The sequence below is a fragment of the Neltuma alba genome, unplaced genomic scaffold (assembly GCF_004799145.2).
Source record: "Neltuma alba isolate B1F8T4 unplaced genomic scaffold, ASM479914v2 tig00013084_pilon, whole genome shotgun sequence".
NCBI classification, from domain to species: domain Eukaryota; kingdom Viridiplantae; phylum Streptophyta; class Magnoliopsida; order Fabales; family Fabaceae; genus Neltuma; species Neltuma alba.
This window is the reverse complement of record NW_021637412.1, coordinates 371,531-399,068: the sequence shown is the minus strand read 5'-3', so window position 1 is coordinate 399,068 and position 27,538 is coordinate 371,531. Positions and strand designations below refer to the sequence as shown.

At 35.1% G+C, this 27,538-nt stretch overlaps 3 protein-coding genes across 8 annotated transcripts in view; 1 reads left to right on the top strand and 2 right to left on the bottom strand.

Annotated features, from left to right (window-relative positions):
• The window catches only part of LOC114734270 (phosphoglycerate mutase-like protein 1), a 42,346-nt gene that overhangs the window by 3,869 nt on the left and 10,939 nt on the right, over positions 1–27,538 (top strand). The window contains exons 1-11 of one of the 6 annotated variants that reach the window (XM_028921859.1): positions 21,965–22,031; positions 22,761–22,895; positions 22,982–23,043; positions 23,551–23,658; positions 23,937–24,016; positions 24,910–25,072; positions 25,625–25,699; positions 25,837–25,925; positions 26,309–26,428; positions 26,892–26,936; positions 27,017–27,386. In XM_028921859.1, coding sequence (XP_028777692.1) covers positions 22,984–23,043; positions 23,551–23,658; positions 23,937–24,016; positions 24,910–25,072; positions 25,625–25,699; positions 25,837–25,925; positions 26,309–26,428; positions 26,892–26,936; positions 27,017–27,131 — 855 coding nt within the window. In that variant the 5' untranslated portion in view covers positions 21,965–22,031; positions 22,761–22,895; positions 22,982–22,983 and the 3' untranslated portion in view covers positions 27,132–27,386. Of the gene's footprint in view, positions 1–3,920; positions 3,934–21,746; positions 22,032–22,338; positions 22,896–22,981; positions 23,044–23,550; positions 23,659–23,936; positions 24,017–24,909; positions 25,073–25,624; positions 25,700–25,836; positions 25,926–26,308; positions 26,429–26,891; positions 26,937–27,016; positions 27,387–27,538 lie in introns of those variants that run through there. The other 5 variants (XM_028921856.1, XM_028921854.1, XM_028921857.1 and 2 more) reach the window with 5 other exon arrangements.
• On the bottom strand, positions 3,147–4,025 carry LOC114734271 (uncharacterized protein At5g65660-like). Its single transcript, XM_028921862.1, has 2 exons — positions 3,770–4,025; positions 3,147–3,668 (listed from the first exon to the last, which is right to left on the bottom strand). The coding sequence occupies exons 1-2, from the start codon at positions 4,004–4,006 to the stop codon at positions 3,507–3,509; spliced, it is 399 nt and encodes a 132-aa protein (XP_028777695.1). The 5' UTR covers positions 4,007–4,025; the 3' UTR covers positions 3,147–3,506.
• LOC114734268 (transcription factor bHLH93-like) lies at positions 6,739–8,620 on the bottom strand. Its single transcript, XM_028921853.1, has 4 exons — positions 7,937–8,620; positions 7,666–7,824; positions 7,392–7,559; positions 6,739–7,306 (listed from the first exon to the last, which is right to left on the bottom strand). The coding sequence occupies exons 1-4, from the start codon at positions 8,549–8,551 to the stop codon at positions 7,220–7,222; spliced, it is 1,029 nt and encodes a 342-aa protein (XP_028777686.1). The 5' UTR covers positions 8,552–8,620; the 3' UTR covers positions 6,739–7,219.

Here is a 27,538-nt window from a genome sequence, read left to right as displayed (position 1 = left end):
GAAGCAATTCTAGCAAAAGTATTTTTAAAAGGCTGGACAATATCAAAGCGAAAGAACTCGTGCGGCTTCAACTTTAACGTTGAAAACAAACACAATAAATAATAATCACTTCTGTGATGATTCCATTTGTTCAAAAGCTGCTTCCAAACCTCACCGTTGCATTTTAAAACGATTTTGTTCGATGAACAGCCACCACTATTTATGAAGCAGATCTTGCGGGATACTGCCATTGCAATAGCCCCAGCTTACTTATTATCCCTAGCTACACACTTTGGAGGACTTACCCCGTGAATTCTGATTCGTTGTTATTATCGGATATTATATTGTTTGTTGTGAAAAACACAGTACAAAAAAAAAAATTATTTAGCCAAATTATGGACATAGTTGGCCCCAGTATGTAAGAGACGCAATCAAATCAACATCTTCATCAAGTATTAAAAACACATAGGTTATGATCAGGACCTACTTTGGTTGTTTATAAAATGATACATATGGCAGGTAAGAATACTAAGTAGTAATCATAGCTTTCCTCCTTTTTTCCTTTTTGGGATTGGCCAAATATAATTATAATTTGTTTTTGCCAGCGCCAAACATAATTATAATGATTAGGCATAAGAGAAGAGAATGAAAATCTTTATTTTCAATTAATTAACTTTTCTGATGAAGATTTCAATCAAAAGCACATTGACGTAAAAGAAAGTGCATGGACTAAACTTTCTCAACGAAAGTGAGGTGCTCCTCTGCAAGATGGAGGAACAGGCCTCTTTATTAAATTTAACAAGAACACAGTGTGAAACAAGGAAAATAAGAAAAATGGAGTTTGACACAAAACAAATGTATCAAATTACAATGCTATTTCAGCTTGATGCGGGATCATTAGACACACAAATCAAGCATCCCCCTGGACCTTGATCCCTGAGGCCGGCATGAAAAGTGAGGTGGCCAGGTAGGTTGAGCGTGCAAGGGTCCACTTTTATGGGCCAGACAACGATGAGCCTAACAAGCCCAAAAGCCCAGAGTCAGAAAATGCCCAATAGGCCTGAACTCAGCCATAAGCCTATACCTTGATTTAAAATATATGCATAGAACTACCAATGGGGGTTGGGTCTAGCGGAAGGAGCTAGTCCCTCACAACGTGACGAACCAAGATTCGAATCCCCCCTGATAGAGGTACCCACATTTAGTGCTCGACAGTGTCTCGAATAGGATTGCCTCCAATAGGAAGATACATATGCTTTAGCAAATATATATATATATATATGTGTGTGTGTGTGTGTGTGTGCATAGAACTCGCCATATTTTCATTAACCATGTTTGGATGGAGAGAAAATAGGGGAGGAAAGAAAATGAAAGGGAAAAATAGGAGAAGAAATGAGTTTTTCTCTGTTTGGATGAGGGGATAAAAGTGAGAGGAAAGAAAAGTAGGAGAGAAAACAGAATGTAGGACCCATTTTATTTTCTCTCCAACTTTTCTCTTTACATATGGAGAGAAAATGAGAAGAAAACTCATATTCTCCATATGCCCTCTTCAAATATAGTTCAATAATATTACATTCTATCTTTAATGCAAGTTTTTCTTTTTAATTTTATTTATGACCACTTTATAATTCAAAGAAGTAAATATGTGAGCAAATTTGTCTTGATCAAAGAAGTACTTTTAAAAAGCACTTCCGGGAATATCCAAATACACCGAAAAAGGGACCTTTATATTCATCAACTATTTAGTGGAAGGAGCTATTCGAATTCTCTTTAGAGGCGCCTCCGATAAAAGAATACATATGCCTAGTGAAATAAAAGGCTAAGATGTGAGGAATACATATTTTTTTCCATTTATAAATTAAATTGTCTCTATTCGGATCATACACCCGCTGTGTTAATGGAAGAGATCAAACATTTGTCATATCTTGGTGAATTGGTCTGATAATAAATATGGGAATAAATTGTATACAAGGCTTGTCCTTGTTTAATTTGTTCTTCACCAAAGCGGGAAATCATCAACGACTAAACTACCTCACCATGATTGCTCGTATTTGTGAATTGTGATACGAATTGTTGATGTTTGAGTGAACTTGTTGTGGGACTTAGGACTATTTTGATTTTAATAATGTCAAAATTGAATTTCATTCTTTTTTTTTTTCTTCTTCTCTTGATAGAAGAGCTTGATGAATTTTGCTTTTACTTGCTCTTGTTGGGGACAAATATATCCATGTTAAAATCAATTTTATTTGAAACATTGTGTGGTATCACCTTTCCCAACATGAATTCAAACCCTAATTTGTCATATTATAAGGAATTAACTCTGTCCGTTAGATCCAACTCCTATTAGTTACTCAAGCGAAATTAACTAGCCTAAAGAGACCAGAAGTGAGGAACATAGTTGCAGCTAAGACCATAATACTATTCAAGTTTTACATCATTCATTATTCATATTTGCTATATTGATTTTAATCCCCCTTCTCTTCAAAATTAACCAGGTGTGTTTAGTCTTGAATTTGAAAGGTATGGCAATCACAAGTCTCAAATTGACAGATTTTGACCACTTTATGGTTTCTGCGGAGTAAACTTATCATGAAGCATTTGAAATTGTGGTGAATTCGCCGGTACATCATCTGGTCAAGATGTGATTTTGACCAGAATCAACGTTTTACCAAGCACCCTGCATTATAGTTGCTGAAGATTCCAAATCAATTTCAAGTTTTAATGATGACAATGTCTTATTGGCCAGCAAGAATAAAATTAGAGTAGAAAAAAATTATATTGTCAGTTCTAAATGAATTTCATATTTCACTGGATGGAGCAGTGGCCGTGGTTAACCATAAAAACATAACGCGTTGTTCTGTACAGAGAAAACAGGGTGATTGTTTCTCTTGCACCAACTCCAGTACAGTCGACTTTGTTTTTTTTTTTTTTTTGTCTAGCCTAAAACTTGGATTCTGGAATTCAAACAAGTGATTATGGAAAATGATTCGTGCGAACTTCACAGATAAATAATCAGACTCATAAAAATTCTACCGCACAGATCCTAATCTTCATCAAATTAGTCTCCAATCTGATAACACCACTGAAAGCTCTTTTTCTGGCTTTGCCGCCATTAGTATTTCAATTGCGTATTTGCGCTCAACTCTCTCAGAAAGGCGACGTTTAAGTCTCGCATCAAAGAATTATATTGTGTATAAATATCTATAATTCTGGGCAATCAACCCAGAACTACAAAACAAACAGCAATAGTTTTTATTTACATAAAAGTGCTGTAAAGCTTGGAAAAAGGAAAAGAAATCGAGGTAGATTTGGGGCAACATCATATTGTTTCATCCACCGCATGACAATTTTTCCCTTCAGAATTTTTTTTTTTTTTTCATTTCCTGCATTAACCTCCCTGCCTTGGTCACAGTGATCCAGAGCGATCTTTCGGTAAAACGTGTGTAGAAGAACTCTTGGCGTTTATTGGGCTTAATCTTTAAACTTCCCTGACCTATATCATCTTCAATAAAATAGCGAGTCTGGATTCAAGCGCCACTGCAAAGATCAGTAGGATCATGTTTGTGAACTTGAATTGTAATCTTTTCGTGTTTGGGAGGATTACAAGGACACGCCATGGCTATGAACCTTGGAACCTCATCTCCTGGCATCAATACAGGCAAGCTTTGAACCTCGCTCTGTTTCATCACCTGCCACAAAAATCAACAACGTTTTTGTTTCTTTTTCTGGGCATGAACAAGAGATTATCAAGTAATAACCAATGATGATACCAAAAGGACCACGTATATACCACAAGAGGAGGCGCAGGTTTGTGGTGAGAGGAAGGTAAATCTGGAGATGAGTGAGAGTGATGAGTGGTGTAAATAAGGCCGTAAGAACGAAGCAGAGCTTGAATTTTATCCCAGTGCAGGCAGCAGCAGAAGAAGCAGCAAATGAAGAAGAACAAGGTGAAGAGAAGAGCCAAACCCAGAGGGAAGCCTATGGAGACTCTGGCCGATGATGTGTCGTCAATCTCCATCCTCCTCATGTCAAATGCTTGACAACAAGGCGTTAAATAAAAGAGGAAGATTCATAAAGGACCCATTTGAAACAGCTTATAAATAGTTTATAAGCTGCCTTTCAATAGTGATTTACAAAATATGAGGTAAGTATGTGAGATGAATTTTATCTCAATTTATATAAAATGTACTTATAAGAGATTTCTACTGCTCTGGCCAACGAGACCAAAGTAAAAGAGAAAAGAGAGCAAGGGAGTTGCTTTACATTGATGGCGCTGTTGCCTGATGTGATGACGATGATGGGGCACTATGTGGTTTAGTGGAGGTTTGAGTGTGACATGTTTATTTATTATTGAATGTGCGTGTGTTTTGATGAGCGCGTGTGGTGATCAGGCATGGCAATATGAATGGTACAATTTCCGTTTCGTACGGAGGAGAAAAGAGTCTTCGTAGTCCTGCCTATGTACGACAGTTTTATGTGTTTAGTTAAGGGGAAAATTTTGCCTTCTCTCTAAGGCTGGCTTGTCTTGCTTGTTAAGATTTTCATGGCCTAATGAGTTGGAGGGGAAGAGCCTTGGGGAATTGATTAGAGCTGTCTCTTTTAATGTATAGGAGGCAGATATCCACCTGAGCCTAATTAATTGATTACTAATTAGCTAATAATGGAACAGAAAGTACATAATGATAAGCTAAGAAAACAAAGCTAATTAAAGCCTTCAGAATTTGCAACAAAACATTCTCGTCAACTCTAAAATCACCTTCCCTGTCATTAAGCTATAAGAGGAAGATGAGAGGTGAATTAAATTGTCATAAACTTAAATCTCAGAAAACCAACTTATTAAAAAGAAAAATCTTTACCGAGAGTCAATATTCCTAACAGCTCCATATCAGGGCACTTAACTCGACCTTCTGTTGATAAAATTTTTTTATCATGAACATAAGTTCAGAAAGAGAATATATCCCAAAAGACTAGCATATTATGAGATATAACTATTGATTTATAAACCACGCCACACTTGTGAATATTCTCAATACAAGTCTCATACACTGTGTTTGGATCAAAGTTTTCCAACTTTAAACTCAAGTCTGCATAAGAAGGAAGCATATTGGGAGAATGGAATTGGAAAGCGGAACGAACGATGTAGGAGTAGGACCTGCGTTTTGGCCTTGTGAAAATGGCAACATGTGTAAATGTGATGTTGGGTATGGTGGTAGTCACAAAGTGGTGGGTGGATGCGTGAGAGGTGAGACTTTTGACAAGCGCATAGCTTTCGGGGAAGTGGAGGGGTGTACAAGTGTTAAGCACGGCCACTTATAAAAAAGCCTCTCCTTCCTCGCCCCTTCATTTTGCGCCAACGTATCCTTTACTTCCCCAAATCATACCATTTTTTATTGCAAATATCACTCATCCCATATATTGCATTTTGTTGACCTGAGCTTCTAATATTTAATAAATTAAATAAACCAGCAATTTTTTCATGCGCTGAGTGTACATTGAAATTAGGTCGTCATGGTCTATATCGATCAAGTTTGGGACTCTGAGGTGGAAAGCATTATAATCAGGATGCCCTCTTTGCTAAATAAAGCTTTTTGGTAGTGCTCCTTTCCATCGTCAGAATCCCATGGGCTTTTCATTTCTGCACAGAGACCCACCCTCTTTCGCTTCAATCAGGCAAAATGCGTGGGGAGAGAAGAGAAGGATATGTAGGGACCAATGGAAGAGAAAAATAATATTGAAGACCATGAATTTATAAAATGACAGTGAAGGATAAGGTTAATGAATAAAATACCCTCCCGTGATTAGAACAAATAGCTTAATTACAAAATTTAAAAGATTAATTAATTGCGAATGTTTCATGATCTATGGAAGTTTTTCAAATTTTAAAAAATTAATTATAAATTTGGCAACTCAATTGTAAATGCTTAAAACTTAAGTGCAAGATCCTACGAATTCATATGTAACTAAGTTTTTGGTATTTATAACCGAGTTTCGGATATGTATAATTTATAAAATTTTCATAATTCATAATATATTTACAATTATTTTTTTCTGTGTTTACAACTAAATTTGTGAGATTTGCTCCAAATGGTATGGCATGGAGACTTTCCTTTGTATGGGGGGGGGGGGGAAGAAAACCTTTCTCAGATATGCTGGATGGTCGTCGCTAATTACTTTGGAAAAACTTATGGTTTTCGAATCCCATTTTACTAAATTTTTCTGTTCATTTCTTGCGGGTTTGAAGATATGTAAGAACTTGATTGAGCAACCCAACAATATAGCTGCAGTTCATCTTATAACTTTTAACTTGAGACCATGAATAATCATAACACCAGCCTCCAATAATTAAGATGGAACTGGCTGACGTTCAGCCAAACGAAGGCCATACATCTCTAAGAAATGACAGTGCTGGCTAATTAAACTTGATACCATATCGAGTAAATGAACATGGGTAATTACGGCACATATGTGTTCTGATGTTGATAATGCCATTGTTTATGGATGAGTTACAATAAGTTTTGAAGTTCAGTTATAAGTAACTTCCATTATGCCCGGTCAATTGTATTGGCTGTATCTTTGGAGTTGAGCTCACGTGTATACAGCTCCCGCATTTCTTGAGTCAGGTCTCGTCATATATAACTCAGATTCTAGCTAGTTGGGTCTTGAAGCTCACTGAATAATTTTGATGGCAACATACTGTTCAAGAATGTCCTTGCACTAAATAATAAGGGTGAAAGAAAAAAAAGGACGAAGAGCCACATGTAAAAGGGGAGAAGAAAAAAAATGGAACTTTACTCTTGTTACAGTATATGCAGATCATCGTGGCCCGTCCCTTCGCATATAAATCTCATAGTGCTAAACATAACGGAATTCACGGGCAATAACTATTTTTTTATCATTCATAAATTTCATCACATTCACATAAACAGATACAATTCGAATTCCCCCCACAGTCTTAGATTGAAATCATTGGCATGAGTCCTTCAAAACCACTGCCCAGTTGACCAAAAACGGACGTATGAGAGAGAAAAGCCGACTAAAACAGAAGGCATTATGTTGCTTCTGATGAAGAAATGATGATCTACCATTTTTATGGATCAAAGAAAGAAAAGAATTCAATTAGCTATACCTTTCACTCATAAACCTCTTCGGAATCAAATAGTCAAAAGTCCCTTCTCCTAATGCATAAAAGCTATGAAGTCCAGTAGTTTCTGTCTTTCCTTTCTTCATATACTTCTTGTCCTCACAAACATCTTCCTCCATATCCCGCGCTTCTAAATAACGCTTGCTTTATATCTCCCGAACCCAGTATCGTCCTGTGCTCCAGTTCCTGTTCCATATTTAAATGTGTTACTGGAATACTAAAGGATGTTAAATTAAAGTAACACACGTAAATAAATAAGCAAGTAATGTACCTCTGAGCAAGAAGCCTGCATCGTGAAATCATTGAAGCAGCTGATAACACATTGCTGAATCTCAAGCCCGAAGGCTTCCAAGGTGTTCACTGCAGATAGCAACAAGCCTGGCTTCCCTGCACAGCATATTTCAACCCTCGTGTCCACATTCCTTCTCTCCACATCAAACTGTGATAAGTGAAATAAATAAGTTGGGATCTTTCAATGCAGATTTTGACTGCGTTAAAACTAAACAAGGATGTTGGCGGTGAATACTGGAACTAAAAGTCCGTACCTTGGGTGAATTTCTTGCTGTGATTTCATTTGGTCTCGCATCCTTCAAAACGCCCACCATGTTTGAATCCAAGTCTATTTCTTGCTGCAAATCTTTAATCTTCTCCAGAAGTTCTTTCATGTAGTCTATCGTGTCCCCAAGTATAGATGTTCTATCCATCTGTAAAGAACATCGAGCAAAAGCAATGATTATTAGTTCTGCAAAACGACACCAGTGGGATAATGCGTTTAACGAAAAATTTTGAACATTAGCTAACTTACTGCTCCCTCACCTTACTAATCTTGGGGACAATAGATCTTAGCATGGAGAGACGATCATTTAGCCTCTTTCTTCTCCTCCTCTCAGCCATTAGATTCTTGGAAGGCTGTCGCAGCAGTTTCTTGGCGGGTCGATTCTTTCCTTCCAAATTACAGGTGCCCATGTTGAAAACTGGCATTTCAGGAGAGTGGCTGATAGGCTCTCTCTTACATGTCCTTTTAAGATCCAAACTCTGAAACTCTTCTCCAAACAAACCCTCTTCCTCCATCATGGACGAGAAGGGGTTATTCTCTTCTTGAACCGGAAAAGAAGGGGGGCTAAGTGAAGTAGTAGTATCGAGAGTGGTGTAGGGCGGTGACGAATCGATGATCTGGGGTGCAGAGAACTCATCAAGTAATGAGCTGTAGATTTCGTTGAAGGTACTATGGTTGTTGTAGTTTTGAGGTAGCTGTTGATCAGAGAAAGAATTTGGGAGAAAAGCAAAAGAGTTTGGATCAAAGCAGTCCAAACTATTATAAGCACTGGGGAAGAAGAACCGGTTTTCTTCATTTGGACTTGGAATTGTGTCCCATGCTTCTCTTCTTAGAGCTAGTAATTCCTCCAAGAAATCATATCCAGACACCTCCATTTCTCCTCTTGTCCTTCTCCTCCTCCTCCTCCTCCTCCTCTCTCTCTCTCTCTCGCGGTCTGTGTTTCTCTGGCTATTGAAATTGCTGATTTGTCTAGGGAACACTATGAGAACACGCAGGGCCAAGTTGGAGATTTATAGTGGCTCAGGGTAGCGCTTCTGCCAAATTGATTAATATTGTATGCATTATGTATTACGTATTATTTTGTATCTATTAGCACCTACTTGCCTATGTCTGAAATGGAATCTGCTTTCTATCATCTCTCTCTCTCTCTCTCTTCGGGAAGGGTCGTTCATTGTGTCTTTTTCACCGAAATCTGAGCGATCATGAAAAAATTAAACCAAATATTTAATTGACAAACTTTCAAAGACAACTTTGACCCTCGCATCTGTGTGGAACCCAAAAGCATGGAGTTATTACCCTCGCCTTGGCAGGTTCTTTGTATGTTAAAAGCTCTCAGATATAAATAGTCAGGAAAGGAAGAAGTTTTTCTGAGTTGGGTCCCACCCTTCATTGCCACAAAACTTTGGCTTAGCTCACAAATTCAAATGAGTTGGTGATCTATTTTTGTTCCTTCTGCACTCCCACCTTTCCTATCCATTATACTTTAGCAACTTGTTCATGCTATCCCCTATACAAGAAAGAAAAAATCTACACAACAATCTATTTATATATCCTTCATTCTCAGCGTATAATAAGATTATATATATACATACACACAGCAATATACTAATAATAAAGTAAATTCATATATAAATGTACAAGGTCTGGCTTATGTATGTGGATTTTTCGTATAACGAATAAGCAAACAGTAGCGCACAAGTCAATTCTATAGATTTGCCTTTTGGCTCGTGTTGTGAAACCAATGGGGATCGACAAGTTGTCTTCTTGTAGGGCTCTCTGCTCTGTAGGTAGCTTTTCTGCGTCTCTTCAGCTCCTGTCGCTCCCACCTAGTAGAAGACAAAAAACACTAATTATCGTCGTTGTTGTTATTATCGCCGTTGTAATGATAGCGGTTTTTCTCGGTTGTTAGGGTTTCTAAAACTAACTACCACGTCTAGACATAAACCTCTTTCACATCCTTACAAATTTGACTCCTCCACATCGCTCACTTTGAAGCACAAGCCTCTTGATTTGCACGTAAATTATGGACTGACGGAATCGATTCTTATTCTAGACCATACTATCTCATATCATTAATATAAAATAAAAACTAATTCATTAATTTGAGTAGATTAAAAAAATTAGTTAAGTTAGCTATTTGTAATAAATAGGTGTTGTTTTTCTTAAAATACTATTACTGGTCATGTGTATTAGTTAAATCTACCGTTTGATAAAACATTGGCTACCTTAGAAGAAAAAAATAGATAAATATAAAAGATAAAGTGGATTGAGATCTTATATTCAAAATCAAATTAAATGTCAAACTTACGCTTATATTAAAGATTGGAGGTAGCATTATTCACAAAATTAAAATCCAAGTGATTTCACAGGCGTTTTGGCGTTAGATTTTTTTAATAACATATACGGAGAAGTCTATCATCCTATACCATGCTAGGATCCCTGATTTGCAACATGAATATTTCTGACTATTGGATAAGCATTGTAATTTCTGAGATGTCATTGATATTTCTTAATGGGGCTATGGTTGTAGCTTTATTATTGGAGAAGAGGATAGAATTCTCGGGTTTCTCGGTGACGAAAACGATTCAAGGTTCTGATGTTTCTGAAAATGCCATTCTCAGGAAAAGATAAAGCCCAAATTCTCTTGTTTTCTGGGAATAATTTCAACCTGGAGGAATCTGAGCCACGTGCTATTGATCTGTAGACTTCCCTAACAAAAAATCATTTCGCAAATTAATACTATCTCCACTACTCCTGAATACTTAATCAGGAAATAAATTAATTTAAGTTATTTACAATAAATATATAAGTTAATTTTCATAAAATACAGTTTTTAATCATTACGATACTTAGATAAAAGTTCTCTTAACATAAATAATCTATAAGAATATTTTAAATACGGAAGACAGAATAGAGTAAATTGAGATCATATGTCTATAACTAAATTCAACTCTGAATTAGCTCTTATAATACTGATTTGAGTTTTTTTAACCAGCAAATGATTTGAGTTAGTATAATGCCAACCACATTTTACAACCAAAAAAATAAAAATAAAAGCCCCGTTTGTTCTTTTTTTATTTTTTATTTGGTTTCGTTTTTCATAGTTTCTTTAGGCTCATCCCAACCGTACTTGGTGTGTAAAACTGGGTAATTTTCCTGCGAATAGTTAACATTTTCTATCACGTGCGTGGGGTTAAGTCTATGTACTCACCTAGCTGGCATGTGAAAATGGCTTCATAAATACCGGGCATACAAGAATTGTTTAGGTAGAATCTGTGCCTACAGGAATCACACTAGCTAGCCATGCATATATAAACAATTAGCCATGAATTTTGTTATATATTCATCTTTCCTCATATATATATATATAGATAATCGTATTTTTATTCAGTAAAATGACACATAGTAAATGAAACATATTCTAACGCACACAGTTGTGCATAGTCGATAAATAGGAAAAGAATTCATATTCCACCTCGGAACGTCCCTTGCCTGCTACTTAAATAATGAACATCGTACGAGAAAATGACGAGCACATGAAAAGTCCAATATGAGTGGTGGTTGTTTATTTATGCATAAAATATAAGACTAAACGAAATGATGAAAAGCAAGCTAAGGGAACCTGCTGTAGCAATAAATAACCAGGACACACAACGGATTTCACGAAAACTTTGTTGAAAAAGAGTATGAAATGATTAGATGCGAACTTGCTTTTCTGGAATTAATTTCAGCGCTTCAAAAAAATTAAGTAAGGAAAGTGGGGAGTTATGTGATGCCTCTCGATTTTACCATGCATTTCATGTTTCGACTTTTGTTAATTAATTAGTAATAGTTTGGAATTTAAATGGTCATTGTGTTTTGTCTAGTTCGTGACTTTCCCGTAGCTTCCTGTGAATTTTCCTCAGCAGCCAGCTCCATTATTTGTTATAATGATTGTAATTAATGGGAGTCTTCAAGTCAATCATTTAACTCAACAGACCAATGCAAATATTTAACTAATCAACGGTAGGCCGGGCTGATAGTTCTCGGCAACATTCATTCTCTGGAAATAAAAATAAAAATAAATTACGTATCGTATAGTAATCCCCTGTAAGTGACAAAATTTTACAAATAAGAACAAGCCGATCTCCTAATAATAACTCAGTGAACAGACAGATTCTCACAGACGTGGACAAATAAAATAACAGCAGCTTTATTGAAAAACAAATTATAATTTGCCAGTTTGGATGGGCTGTTTTGTTTCAGAAGAATAACGCAGAAAATAAGGAACGAGAGAAAGAGAATGCAGGGTGTGTTTTTCAGGGAATCTCCTTATAAATTGCTGCGAGGAATATAATTCCGTTTTGTCATGTTAGTGATATTTAATTAAGAGAAGATTGATGACATTATATCCTTCAAAAACCACCAAAAGTTTCATTGCAGATTTTCATTAAGCCGACAACAAATGACTCATCGCTCAAACCCATAAACAGCCATTATACTGCTTTCCTCTCTCATCTCTGTCGCCTGTTCATATCAATAATATATATAGAGAGACCCTACAAAATGGAGGCTTTTCGAGATTTAATATTAGTCTATTTATATATAACTTAATGCCCACACATGCATACACTATTTATGTGCATGTACTCTCTCAAGAAGCCGCACACAGAAAACCATCTGCCAAATCCAATGTGGTTCCCCCTGTTTTTCTTTTACGTGTTAATTTTCAAATATGCATTATATTAAATATATATATAGTACATATAAGAGTATCTTGGACGTACGTGTCTTTTTCTTTGCCGTTATGACATTTAGTCATTTAGTTATAGAGTTTAAATCATATTGTATTGTGTTCAATTATTAAGACACGAAATGAAGTACAAACATCAATTTGAATTGCTTGAAAGATGAAACAAAGTGCAGGTACATTGATCAGAGAGAAAAAGTTGGAAGGGTTGACGGACACATGAGGAAATAAGAATGATCAAGTAGGGGAAAAAAATGAAGAGAAGACAAGATCGAAGAGAGCACGAGGAGCACAGTGGGAAAAACTATGGCTGGGACATTACGTGGCTGAAAATGGTCCGTACGTAGAGAGAGAGAGAGAGAGCATGGGCAGTTTCCTGGTGGTATTATTGAAACCACCTTTCACAGCCCACAATATCTCAATCAAATCCACCCTTCTTTCTCTGTTTTTTTTCCCCCGGTGAATGTCCTTTCTCTTTTTATATTTACATGCTTGCCTTCATTTAAAAGAAAATGATGGTATATTCAATTGAAATAATCCATTTGGCTGTGTCGTTTTATATTCCGAGACAGGTTATAACATAAGTTCCTCTGAAAACTTGTTTGGATTTATGATCAATAAATGTGTATATGCAAGCCGTCGAGACAAAAAAATTTTATATGAAAAGCTGCTTATAAACAGGTTTTAAGTCTGTGATGCCTAGACCGAACTTTACCATTAATAATCAGGGACTTGCTGCATACACACACATTGATATACGTTATAAGTGAAGATAAATTATAAATTTTATTTACTTTTATTTTGATCCTAAATATAAGATTTTAATCGACTTTATCTCTCATATTTATATTTTTTTTTTAAGTAGTGTTTCTGATAATGATAGTTCTAACCAATACACTTAATTAGTAAGAATATTTTAAAAAAAATAACACCTATTTAGAATAAATAACTAACTCAATTTATTTTTTTAATTTTATCAAATTAATTAATTAGTTTTTATAATTAGAATTAGAGGTGTTGCATGAATATAATGAACGGGGCGATGTGTGGACTCGGTCAATAACACCAAATCATTAAAAGAAACTTGGTTTTTTGAAACTTCACGGTTGTCATATCAGACAAGACTAAAATGTTTTGTCGTTTAGGCATTTGGGGATTTGCTGATACAGTGTTTTTTTTGGGGGGGGGGGGGTGTCCAAAGATAGGCAATCACCGTCAATGGGGGCCAACTAATGTAATGTTGACAGATCGATGCATTGTACCATGCATGGTTTCTGGCTTCTCATCACTTTATTTATAGGGAATTTCACTCATGAAAGTGGGGGCAATTAAACTGCATGAAATTTTTGCTAAAAAAAAATAATAAACTGCATGAAATATATGCGTCGTTTCGTAACCCAGCTTATCAGAATGGAGCTAGTAGAGTTTTAGTCTATAGGGTAATTAAATTAAATTAATAACGAATGCAAATACCTCAATTGCGCTTAAAATTTTATTAAGAAATTTTAGCTAACAAGAATTCAGATGTTCATTTTAATTGCTTATTAATTCATCGACACAAAATTTTAATTAAGAGCCTCTCACAATTTGCATAACTGTTAAATAAAACACAATATCAAATAACTTAACGCTCCCTATGCTCCTTAATATAGAAGCTGGTTAAGAATTTAATTTAATCATAAATATAAAATATTAATTATTTTATCTTTTATATTTATCATTTTTTCTTAACCAATGTCAATCAATTTTATCTTTTATATTTATTATTTTTCTTAACTAATTCATCTAACTTATCAACTAATGTACATTGTAATGTTACACATAAATATTTTAAAAAGATTAGGTCATACAAGTTATAATTAATTAATTGATTTATCTAACTTTATCTCAGTCTATCCAAATTAGCTTAGTAGTACTTATATTAAGAAATAATAACACATTTATACACCCATAGCCCACCCAACTCACAATTTGAAGAAATATTGAGTTTGAAAACGATATAAGAAACAGGGATACAGGTGTTGGAATTTCGTGCAGTCAATGGAACATGACGCCACACGTGAATTCCCAACTTGTTGTAAGAGAACAAAATAGTCTTAGAAACAGGCACATATGTGTTGGAATTTCGTCAATACATGTGTCCGTGCAATTCAAATGGATTCAGTGGTTGCCTTTTGCCATGAAACGGTCAATTGTCAAATTAAACGAAGGAAACTTTCGTCGTCGTCTGCTTCTTCTTCGCATTCTCTCCATTCTTTTATAAATTTAACTAGAAAGTAGAACACCTTTGCATTGCTGCACTGGGATGATTTAAAATCCTACATTTAAAATGTTTTGTTTGGTTACATTGTATAAATAATTTTAAGTTAGACAGGCAATTTTATCCCTAATATCAGTGTTCAGATGCATATTACCTTCTCAATTTTTTTAGTGGTATAATTTTATTAATAACTTTTTGGTGCAATTTTATCGATAATTTGTTTTAGGTGCAATTTTTTCCCGTTTTTATTTTTCATGTACTAGAATAAAAATATCATGGGTAGAATTGCACAAAAAAATTATAAGTAGAGTTGCACCACTAAATATCAGGGTATTGAATGTGCATGAGAAATAATATTAGATGTAAAACTGCACCATAATAATTTTAAATTCCATTCCTTTCTTTCGATTCGAATCTTTGGTGCATGGAAGAGAACGGTTTAGCACAAAAAAAGATACGAGGGCGAGACATCGAAAGGACGAAGGCGAAACGGGAAGAGGAGGCACGAGGGTTGAAACGAGAAAGTGGACGGTTAAAATTCAAAATATATAACTCAGGTAGATTTAAACACTTGAAATTCTAAATGATTTGTGATTAAAAAAATTATTGAATTTGATCCAAATCTTCAAGTTTTTGTGTCTCTAGATAATGGATTTAGTTTAAATCAAAATCCAATTCTTCTCACTAATTTCTGCAATAATAAAACGAGTCATATATAAAAAAAAATTGGGCCATAATAATGATAGGTTTGCAATCATATATTGATAATTCTGTTATTATTTGTATAAAATGTCAACGGATGTTGTCCTTTCAGAGACATTATCAAGTGATTGAATGCTTTAATAATAACATTTCGCCCAAACACAAAAATACTATAATAGTAATATCACGCATGGCTACAAATATAACAACATATATACACAAAATTAATAAACCCAATATATTTATATATGTTTCCTATCTAAATTCTATTCTCATCATCATTAACGTAACAAATTTTGCTGCCCTTTCTATTATAAAATTTTCCTTCCACTTTTGCACAGTCTGGGACGAAATATTGTTTACAGATCTTCAGATGATCATAACTATCAATCACTATCATCCTATCACATTATATGGATAAATAATAAGTAGTCTCCATACAAACCAAATAACTTACACAGATGATACGTAATTATGGAAATTTTCCAAGTATAGGCCGTGATACATTATATATCAACATTTCGGATCATCTAAATGGTACGTGTTACTCAGAATCTTAGATGTAAATGACCATCTATTTTATAAATTTCGAATAATAAGATTTAGAATGATTTAAATTCTAATTATATATGGACATGCGTGTGTGTGTGTGATTCCTTCGATGTTGATGATGTTTTATAGACAGTTTCAAGTCCATAAATAATCTTGCATTCCAAAACAAAAAATCTATAAACTCCTATAAACTTGCACGGGTCGAATAAATTTTGGTGCCCGAATTAACTTGCCGATAAAATTAAAATCAATTATAAAATTGAGTGCGTGAGAATTATAAAGTCGTCCCTCCCGATAATTTATGCCTCAAATTGGGAGCATTATTTCTGGTCGAACTAGTTTAAATTATACAGTATACAACAACACGCTTTTACGTCTCACATATAATTGGAATAGCTGTCTCCCCCACCTTCACCAACAGATAACACTTTGTAGTCTTCTGAACCACTTGAAGAAAAAGAAATACTAGTTTTTCACGGACCAATGCCAATTAATACTACTTATATATAATGACTTAGTGGCCAGTGCAACATTATATTAAAAAAATTAAAGGGGGAAAAACACATTTGTTTTAACTCAAGTAACGTGTTTTGATTTAACTGTGAGATTCTAGAGAAGACCAATCTTATGGGATTCTCACTAATTAATAAAGATCAATGGCTCGCTATTAGTTTCTGTTGTACCTACTGGTTTTTTCCCAAGATACGTTGATCTTGATTCCTGTGAGTTGTGAACTGTTTCATGAGTTCATCGGTTCAGTCGAGCGGCTCTTTGTAGGGTGGTCACACAGCAATGTAATCTAAGCTTTGTCCTTTTTGGAGATCAGGAAAATTTGCTGCTTTTTAATAGAAATTAAATATATATGGGGTGCTTAGCATATTAGATATCTCGTCTCACCCACCTTCATCATTCAAAGCCACTTTCTTCTTCTTCTTCTTTTTTATTCCCCCACTTTGAACAGAAAAGCAAAAATGTCATGTATATATACTCCTTGCAGTTCCAAATATATAAGCTAGATAATTAATTCATATACAGTAATAAAATTTGTTATTAATTTATTAAAAATATGTGTTGATTTTAATTTTTTAACATATCTGTAAGACCATAATTTTAATCATTTACATTGGGAATTATTCTAATGTGTGCAATCCAACAAGTATATATAGTTCGGAAAACTAATAATAAATGCAAGAAATAAAGAATATTAAAGTTTTATGTCTAAGATTAAAATAAACTTCTCAGTGAGTAACTCGTACGTTCAGATAAATAATAAGGCAATAAAGTTTTTCAATACTTATTTGTCTCCACCTTTTCCAATATATCTTCCGTCTTGAAACATATGAAAAAAACTTATTTTACAATAAATTGTTTTTTGAATTCCCAGTCCAAACTCTCGTCAATGACAATATAATATGCTTGCATGGATATATACGTTTAAAATCGATCCAAGGATCAATATTTTATAGCACAAGCTGTCTTAACTTATAAACATTTAACTGATTCAAATAAGATCATGAAACAAATCGAAGTACTCACGAGCCCAGTTTAGATATTAACGTTAGTCTGTATCTTGCTGATGTAGCTAGTTGGGTCAAGTACGTAGGTGGGTAACTTCATCGTGTATGCGTTATTTATGTGCGCGCGCGCGGACGAAAATGTATTACTCTCCGGCTTATTATAAGTTGACTTTTTATTTGGTCCTAATTATCAATCCACTTATATTTATGCATTTTTTTAGATAATCCTTCATGATAGTTTTAACCTATACTTAATAGTAAGGATATTTTAGGAATGACAACACTTATTTATTATAAATGCTTAACTTACTTCCTTAATCTCCTCAAATAAGTCAATTGGGTCTTATATTTATTACTTTTTTTTTCCCAACATATAATTTAAGAATCGTCAGATCTCTCATCAACGGAATTTCGCCATCGCTGGTGGTAATTTAAAAAAAAAAAGGGTTAAGGTCTAAATTTTAAAAAAAATGATGAAGGTGGAAATTTATTTCAGAAGCTTAAAATCGTATTAGTATAAATAAAAAAAAAAACTATTGGGTGCTGAGAGCTCTTGAGTGAAAGCTTTTTCAGCGCAAGTTTACGCCTTAATCCAAAAAAAATATTGTTAGACGCATCAGTTGATGATAATTATTTTAATTCACGTTCAAAACTTTAATCTTGTTTTAAAGAAATCAGATCTCTTTCGCTCTATCGAACGTTCTTGTTTTTTCTTTTATTTTATTAACGAACATAGAAGAGATAAAGCTACAATCCATCACGTACGTCCGATCTTTAAGGTGCCAGGAAAAATACAACTGGCTCAGACAGCGCTAGGAAATTAAAAGAGCTTTAAAGGCTTTTTCTCGCAACTGATTCATTAATTTGTCTTTTTCGATAAATCCAGGAAAATCAAAGCCATCCAGAAGAATCAGTCAAGAATTAATATAATTAATGAAGATATATTAGAGATGCAATCTCTGTGGGTGAGCATTGTCAGATTACACACGCACAAACACACACATGTGAAATCCAGCTTGTTTCCGTGCGATGGCTAGCCGATAAACCCGCTGTAAATATACTTCACAGAGCGTGTAAATTGAAACATGTTTTTTTTTTTGGCCAGAAATTGGAACATTTTAGTCTAATAGCTAGCTACTCTAATATATACAGGTCACTTTTGTTTTCACGTTAAGTGGGTGCTTAATTAAGGAGCACTGTAGCTTGCTAGTTTAAAGTGATTGGCTGTCTGGTGAGTTGTTAATTATATAAACATTGTTAACTATTAATTAATTACCCCGTGTGTGTGTGTGTGTATGGGGGGTTCATCGAACCTTTTGCATGTGAAAATATAGTTCATTGACCAAAATCTGTTATATGGCTAGAGTCGTGGGCAGTGATGAAGAACATGAAAAGATATAAAAGGAATCAGGTTGTCTTCTTGTACAACTCATTTAGACCATAGAAAAAAGAAGAGAGATCAGCCATCTTCAGGGTTTTCAAACTTACGATCGGAAAAAGACAAAGCTTGATCGATTAGAAGTGACTACGTGGCAAATACAGTCTTCAACAGAATCTACTTGTAAGCCTGTTTCATCGATTTTGTTGTTGAGGAGATATATATTATAATAGAATTCTAGTTGCTGTTTAAGGAGAATGACAGTTGGTACTCATATATAATTGGTTGTTTCTTGGATTCTTGATCATGGAAAATATCATTAGTAAGATTTTCTCATGCTTAGCTCCATTATTTAATTCATGCAGTCACGATGATATATAACAATGGTTGGTAGTTTGTGGATTATAAAAATATACTTACGAAAATGGAGAATAAAGGTCCATTTGGTATGAGTAAAACGGAGGGGAGGAGAGAAAAAATTTTAATGAGTTTATTTTTTTAAAAAAATGGTAGTGTTAAAAGTTTTTAATTATTCTTATTATTCTTTTATATTATATCTTTCTTTATTAAAATTTTAAAACTCCACTTCTTTAATTTTTTAAATCGAGTTCATTAAAATTTTTTCTCCTCTTCTCACTTCCATTTCTTTCATACCAAACAAGTCCTAAGTGTTCATTTTGGACAAATAACTTGTAAGAGGTTTTCAAATAAACACTGTGCACGTCAGTCGAAATTAATTCTTTCTTCTTAGTATCCGTTAAAAAGAAAGAAAGAAATTCCTTCTTCTTAGGGGTATGTATATCTTCTAACTAATGGCCATAAGAAAAAAAATCGATACGTACATTTCTTCGCTGTTAAAGAGTCGATTACACAAGGGAATGGCTATTTAATATTCGATTGCCTGATCTTTTGTTCACGTGCTCATATTCAAATAAAAAGGTAGAGTGAAACAATGACTGAGGTTAAAGCCCGACAACGATAGAATAAACAAACATGCGTGCAAATAATGTTGCCAGCTTTGGTCTGCTTATAATTTCGCTTTGTATCACTCCTGCTCTTCTAGCTGACTCCAATGTCCTTTGTATTTATAGCTTACCAATATCAACACGAATTAATATATTAATGTAAAGACTAAATTATATTATGCAATTTTTTAAAAATATTTTATGTTGTATGCAAATAACCTTCATAACTTTCGAAGCCTATAATAAATCTCTCGCTGATTTTTACATTTATACATATAACTCTCATCATGCTAGTTTTGTTCATTATTTACCTGCAAAATAACTTGATGTTTAAAGGGGTACTGTTACACACACACGCGCGAAATAAAGTATGAGAAGGTATAAAATTATCATGATAGTTTGGGGCGCTATCTCTGCAAATTTGAAAGTTTAGAGGACTTACTATTAAATTTTAAAAGCTAAAAAAATTATTTGGATATGATTATAAGTTCAGTGAAGTTTTATGTAATCTATCCAAATATAAAATAAAAAACTTATATTATCAAGTTACAATTTGCAAATAGCAAGATTTGTTCCTTTATTTGCATAAATAAGTAGCCTAATTAAGCATATTAATTTTCCAAAACTTGTCCCCAGAATTATTTTGCACCTAGCCTCTCCATTAGAGTTAGTGAGTTTTTTTTTTTTTAAAAAAGAAAAATATAACGAGGACTCGTAAAGTAAAACCTAGGTGGACGCCATTGGGGGAGCGGTTAGGTTGGGTTTTTTTTTTTTTTTTTTTGCTACAGAGGAGCGGTAGGCTTTTGGATTTTCAACACGTCATGGCTTTTCAATCCCAAAGGAAAAACGTTTCTTAGCGTTAAAAACAGACCTAATCTTCTTGGACTCATTCATTAAGCCCACATAAAATAGCTGTTGCAAAGCAGGGCCCATAATTAGATAATCACCATTGACAGGAAAAAAAAAAAGGAACAAGAAAAAAAAAAAGGAGTTGGGGGAATTTTTAAAACGAGCAGTATATCAAGTGTGATTCAATGCCACCTTTATTCAAATAAATAGAGCACATGGTTACTCTGTTCCTAATTTTGCTTGTATTCTTCTTTTTTTAAAAATCGTCGGGAAAATATTTTCTATTTTTCCAAAAAAGAGGCGTCAATCTTGTTGTGAACCTTCAAAATAATAGATGTCTGCGTAAACTAAGCTCTTCTGTTCATGATCGTATATACAGAATCATGTTCAAGGGCCAGAAGGTTTCCTGCACGCACCATAGCATATTAGCATATTCCGAAGAATCTTTGATCCCATGATGACAAAATTAGTGTTCTTGCCCACCCGCTTTTGGTTCAAATTAAAAAAGCTATCCTTCTCCCATGCGGAGCCACGCCTAAAATATTATTCAATTTGATATACTACAAAATAGATTAAAATATTTATATTATCTCCTGTTTTAATTATAAGATATCATTTATAATTTATAAGTAAGAGTGAGGGTAGTATTACACCGACGCAGCGTAAAGGCATGTCCAATCAGACAACTGGTGTTCCCATCTAAACTCAGCGGGTTATATTACTGTTTCTCCAATCCGGCGCCGTCAAGGTAACAGCTAATCAAAACCTTGAACAAAGTTGCATCAGGAAAAGAAAACCTTGAAGAAAGAGGTAATTTCGTATTTATGTGAATAGTCTTTTATCAAACTTTAAATCTGAATATATTCAAAGTAAATTTCTTGGGCTAAAATAAAATTGTCTGGACAATGAAAAGACATAACTTAGTCAAGCCATTCACGTAATATTGGGTGGCTGTTGCAAAAGGACGTCACGTGCGCTGCTTGAGAGAACACGAAGCGAAAAATGATTGGTCCACGGCAGAGACTCCTTCAAGTTGGGAACTGCGGGGCGCGAAGGAAAGGTTGGTTACTTCCGGCTCTTTATCCAGATTAAAAAAAAAAGGAAAAAAGGTTGATTGTGGCTTCTCTGGCCTCGGCCTGCGGGCGGCTGCTTTCCCGCTCTCAAGAGCGCATTTAGATCGAACAGCAAAACGGGGGCAAGAGAGATTATTGGTCAAAATTGATTTTTCATTATACTATTATATTCTCTCTCATCGTCTCTCGCACCGCATCTCACCGTACACGCCATGTCCGCTGCATTTACTTCTTACCGCATTTTATTGAATCCCACCTTTGTCCCCACTCCCGTTTCAAAGCTTCGTTCCTCGCGTTCTTCTTCCATTCTTTGTTTCTCGTCTCGCTCAGGTACTCCTCTCCTCTTCTCCTTTCTCCATTGCTTCCACTTCTCTGCTGTTGTTATTTTCTTCTATACGAAAGCTCATCCACCTCGAATTTTTTTTCCTTTTTATGCCCTTGGTCTTGTTGGTCACTTAGCCAGAAGATGCTTGCTTCGAGCCGTGACTTCGTGTGATTGTTTTCTATTGGTGGTTCATGATAACTCAGTTTCGGATTAAATTTGGACTCGTTTAAAGTTGATCCGGTGATTTGATGGTTTTTGGTGCAAGGATTAGTGTTTATGTCTTTATGATGCTGAATGAGTATTTGAGGAATTGTTCATTTTCGATTCCGTATGAATGCGCTGGTGAGGGGCGCTGGTGCTATTGATCCCGCTTTTTCTTAATGTGGAAGGAGTGCATGAACAATGGATTGTCGACCGGTTATTCTTAAACAGTTTCCCTCACGTTCTTTGATTTTGAATGTTCTGTTTGCAAAAAAGGGAGACTGCCGGATTTCGTACACCTTTCGTCGTTTTGGAGTGTATAGAGCGCTGACGCATGAATTTAGGAGAACCGCCGTTTTAGTTTTCAGTTTTGATGGATGAACAATTAAACAGACGCATTTTCCCTTATAAAATGTTGTTTCTAAGCCTTTTCTGCTGAAATTACGTGGTCATAAATTATTACGTTCTACGAGGCTTGGAGCGTAGTTCTTATATGCAATATACAACATCGGTGCTGTCCTCTGTGGTTGTAGCATGTGGCCGAGTATGCTGAATAGCAATTCCTCATTTGCTTGGTTGTGCACACACTATTTTATCACACGCATGTGCTTGCCGACTAGTGCGTCAAGTAGCTTCTTGCATAGACAGGTGTCCTAGTAACGTTCAAAGTATATTGACGTCGACGTGAAGTTTTGCTTTGACATTATTGATATCGTAACCCTTGACTACTGGATGTCATTTCATGTCACTGCAGATATGGATACCAACGAAGGCCTAAGTGTCTATCCATTGCACCGTTGTAAAACTCTTCACCTGGTTCGTGGCCACCTTTATGTTTGAATTTTTGTTTCCTGGGCCGTTGCTTATGATCCTATTCGGAACATATGGTTTGAAAACGAGAACCTTCATTGACCTGTGATTTTCTGCGACGACTAATTCTAGCTACAGAACTTCTATGTTGAAGCTTACTATTCATTTCTTTAAAGCATTGATATAATATCACGTTCCAACATCAATGTGGTAAAATATAATTTTGACTGAAAATATGAGATGGCCTTTCGAACGAAATATAAGATGGTACTTCAAGCTAAATATACTTCTTTCATCAAATTTGGAATTGTATTAAAGTAGTTTGATGGAGACAAAATTCCATTAACTTTAAAATTTGAAATTGGTTGTTGTCATATTGGCTATCTATAGTACAGATACAGAGTTCCATAGCTGATGCCTGTGTTTGGAAATTTTTTATTAAAAAATGTTTTGTTTCTTAGTGCCACCTTTTGTTTTAAAGACCAGTAATGTCTTATTTAAGCTACTACACAGGTTAGACATGCACAAGGGGTTCACAACGTAGCAGGCGAAAAAAACCATGAAGCATACATGTCGTATGACTATTTTGATGCACAACTAACCCCTCTTGGCTGGAAGCAGGTGATCTTGAGTTAGAACATTTTATTGTCATCTTATCAAGCAAAGCATTTCAGCTGTGATTTTGTGTTGTATGGAATTTCTTAAGGAAGTATTTTTGAGTATAAACAAGAAAGTCGTTTCATGCTTTCAGTAGAAAATGGGTATCATAGCCATATGTTGCCATAATTTTATTTTCAGGAGGGAAATGTCGACCAGGATGTGTCCTAGAATAAAATTCCAGTTTGTTCTCTTGCTGAGATATTCCTAGTCAAATATTTGTTATATGCGCATTATAACAGGTTGATCATCTGCGGGCGCATGTTCAAGCATGTGGTCTTTCCAAGAAAATCGAATTAGTGATTTCTTCCCCCTTGTTAAGGTATAACTTTATTAATTGGTAATCCTGTTGCGAATTGTATAGTGCTCACTTTGTAGAGATCTGTTGCTGACTTGCTTCTATTACTGTACCGCTGCCTTTATTTTTATAATGATACTCTTCAGCAATGTTAGTTGGAAAAATGGATTCTTCGTGCCATTCACCATAAAGGCCTAAAATTGATCTGAGTGGATATACCGGTAATTAGAAACCATGGAAGGTAGACTGCAACAGATAACCATAAGATGACAGAAATATGAGATTGGAATTAAGTTTGCATTTGGTGGATGGAAAAAAAGATTTGAGAAAAGGGAAAATGTGAAGGATAGTGTTTTTAGTTATGTTTGACAGATGGGAAAGTGACTTTCTTAGAAAGAGAGCTTCTCATGTTTACTGGAGAGAATTTTCTCATTCTCTCTTTGTTTGGTAGGGACTCTAGAAGAAAACTGAGGAAAGGAGTGACAAGTCTGATACTTTTAATTTTTGTCTATTGATCTGGCATATGTATGTGTATATATGTAGTATTTGTCTGATATCTATCGATATGACATCTTCCAATTACTTTTTAGTTCTGAACATCTGTGTACTCTGCGTGAGTGTTGTTTTCTGATTCCTTTTTCTTTCTTGAAAGAGGAAGAAAATCTGGAAATGATAGTTTTGTGAACAACTCATTCTGTCATGCACTATAATAATTAACTTGAAGGTTATTTATAAGAGTCTTGGTGGGGATTTATCCTTTGAGCAGTTGATAAATGATAACCATTATGTGTACTCTGCTGTGTTATGCTGGTATTCCGCAGACATGTGTTTAAATGTTTTGCGCATCAGTGAATAAACAAGACGTCTTCCATAGCTGGAAGACACTGTAAGCTGAATTGGTAATTACTGCATTTCAGGACCATGCAAACAGCAGCTGGAGTCTTTGGTGGTGAAGCATACACTGATGGGATTGATGCACCTCCTCTGATGAAGGAAAATGTGGGACATAGTGAACATGCTGCTATTTCTAGTCTGAATTCCCCTCCATTTATAGTGATTGAGCTTTGTCGGGAGCATTTGGTATGTAATATTGGTAATCTAAATTTGGCTTGATGAAAATTGTGTGGCTCTGTATATTTAGGTAACTACTAGTAATTAACACCGACCTTTTCTTTGCTTTCATGGATTCTTTTTGTTGCTATCTGTCTGCTTTGATTCTTTTTGCATCTGGAAAACTTCAGGAGAAAACAGCATTAGTGATTGGGAAATGTACTAGATGATCTACCTAAATTTAATCCATAAGTTGTATATCTTCTACCTGCTCATCGTGAATTTTTGGCTTCTTAAGGAGAATAATATGAGCTCATGCATGCTAGTTCCAACTTTGGCCCAGGTACTGTTTGGTCCTTCATGAAATTGACTTCTCATCTCTAGTTCTCGTATTCTGGGGCTGACTGCCTCACTGATCATGCGGTTCCCTGTTAACTTCAGCTCATTTGCCAACTAATAACTATGATGGAGAGAGAGAAGATAAAAGTTTACTGTATAAATTTATTCATAATCCGCTGTTTGGAATATCATTTGGGTTAAACATCCTTTACATTTGCGTCGTGCTTTACTTTTGTAACTCAGGGACTTCATCCTTGTGATAAGAGAAGAAGCATTCATGAGTACCGGGATATGTTCCCTGCAATTGACTTTTCGCTGGTAAGTGATGTATCTTGATTGATTTCTCATGATGTGAACGAGAGCTACTATAACTATGTTTTTTCTGATGCTTAAATTGGTAGTAGGTAATCCAAATTTTGTTGGATGTATTCATACCTCATTTAAATTCATTTTAGATAGAAAGCGACGAGGACATTTTGTGGACACCTGACATTAGAGAGAAGGATGAAGAAGTTGCTGGTAGGGGGCTGAAGTTTTTGAAATGGTGAGCGAATGCTTTCATATTCCAATTCGCCTTTCTTGTCTATTTATGCATAGTTAAGAACATGAAAATCTTCATTAAGCCATAGCATGGAACCAAAGAGGCTTCACCGTATTGTTATGATTATAGCGGTCCTATATTTCTGCAATTCACGCTTAAGTACAATCCTGGAATGCATGTAGTTGATCAATGATCATTAGCGGTGTTAGATTTTAAGTATGTGGAGGATGGCACCAAATCCACGGTTTGGATAGATCTCGCATTTTTCATCTTTTCATCTCCAATATTCGAGTAAATTATGTGCGTGTTACCCATCAAAGGCCGGGAATGGCCATAAACCAGGGGTCTGGCCTTTTTTCTCCCCCTGATTTCCTTATTTGGCACAGGTTATGGACACGTAAAGAGAAGGAGATAGCGATTGTTTCTCACAGTGGTTTTCTATTCCATGCACTGAGCGCTTTCGGAAATGACTGCCATCCGACTGTGAAGAGTGAAATATGCACACAGTAAGCATTCCTTTGAAATAATCGCTAAACTTGATTGTACGGGTTACAACATGTGCGTTCGATAAATACGCTTTACCTTGAGTTTCTAATTTGCACTGAAGATACAATTCCTATGCTTTATGAAAAGAAAGGAAATGTAAAAGAAAAGGGAAGAATCTTAACCTGGCACTTGCTGATATTTTCCGGATATGATTATTTGTGCAAGCGGATGTGCTGAGACAAGTCTCTGGTATCTATATCTGTAACTTTGGCATTTCTTAATTGAATCGACTTGTTTAAATATAGGAGAGTTTATTTTATGAAGTTCTTTACGGTGCTGTTAAACATTAATCATTTCACATGAGGAAAATCCTAATCTGTAACATGATGGAATTGTTTACCCGGTGTCATATTTTCAATACTACATCTTTTAAATTATCATTCTTTCAGGATTAAATAAAAACTTTCCCGATTTGCTTTGCAGCTTTGCTAATTGTGAGCTGCGTTCAATGGTTATCGTTGACAGAGGGTGAGCATTTTACACCCAGAACACACCTAGTTATCCATGCTTTAATGCAGAAAATTCATTTTTGAGTTTTACTTCTGCAGTTTGATTGGATCAGATAAGTCAACTACAAACTATCCTGGCAAGATTCCTCATGGCCTTGACATTCCTAGTGATATTGCTGACGACAAAAATACAGGGAATGGACCGAGCCAGTAATTGTTCTGAGTGACAACGTCATGCATGCATAATGCAAGTTAATTCTGATGCATAATGTATTAATTGCATTTATAGGAAGAAACTATGTCGTCATTTTTTCACAGGATTTAGAAAATTGGAAATCTCTTTTGGGCCATCTAGAGTATTGGAAATCTAGGTGCCGAAATTTGAACATAACAGGGATGCATGTAGACCATATTTTCTGCATGATTAACTTTCAATAAAATACTCTTAAATTTTTATGTGTGGCGAATATGCATGAATTTCATTTAGGTTTATATTTATTATTGTTGTTTATAAACTCAGGATTTTAAAATACTATTCTGAATCAGAATGACATTGGCTGCGATCGATAGACATGACAATTATTCAAATATAAAAAAAATTGAAAATAACGCTTAATCCAA

Bases quoted from the DNA above. Each gene is read 5' to 3' on its own strand.
- LOC114734271 (XM_028921862.1), bottom strand. From the start codon at position 4,006: ATGAGGAGGATGGAGATTGACGACACATCATCGGCCAGAGTCTCCATA. The intron at 3,669-3,769 runs GTATATACGTGG...TTTTTGTGGCAG, and splicing joins AACCTGCGCCTCCTCTTGTG to GTGATGAAACAGAGCGAGGT.
- LOC114734268 (XM_028921853.1), bottom strand. From the start codon at position 8,551: ATGGAGGTGTCTGGATATGATTTCTTGGAGGAATTACTAGCTCTAAGA. The intron at 7,825-7,936 runs GTGAGGGAGCAG...TGTTCTTTACAG, and splicing joins TTGTCCCCAAGATTAGTAAG to ATGGATAGAACATCTATACT. The intron at 7,560-7,665 runs GTACGGACTTTT...CACTTATCACAG, and splicing joins CAGCAAGAAATTCACCCAAG to TTTGATGTGGAGAGAAGGAA.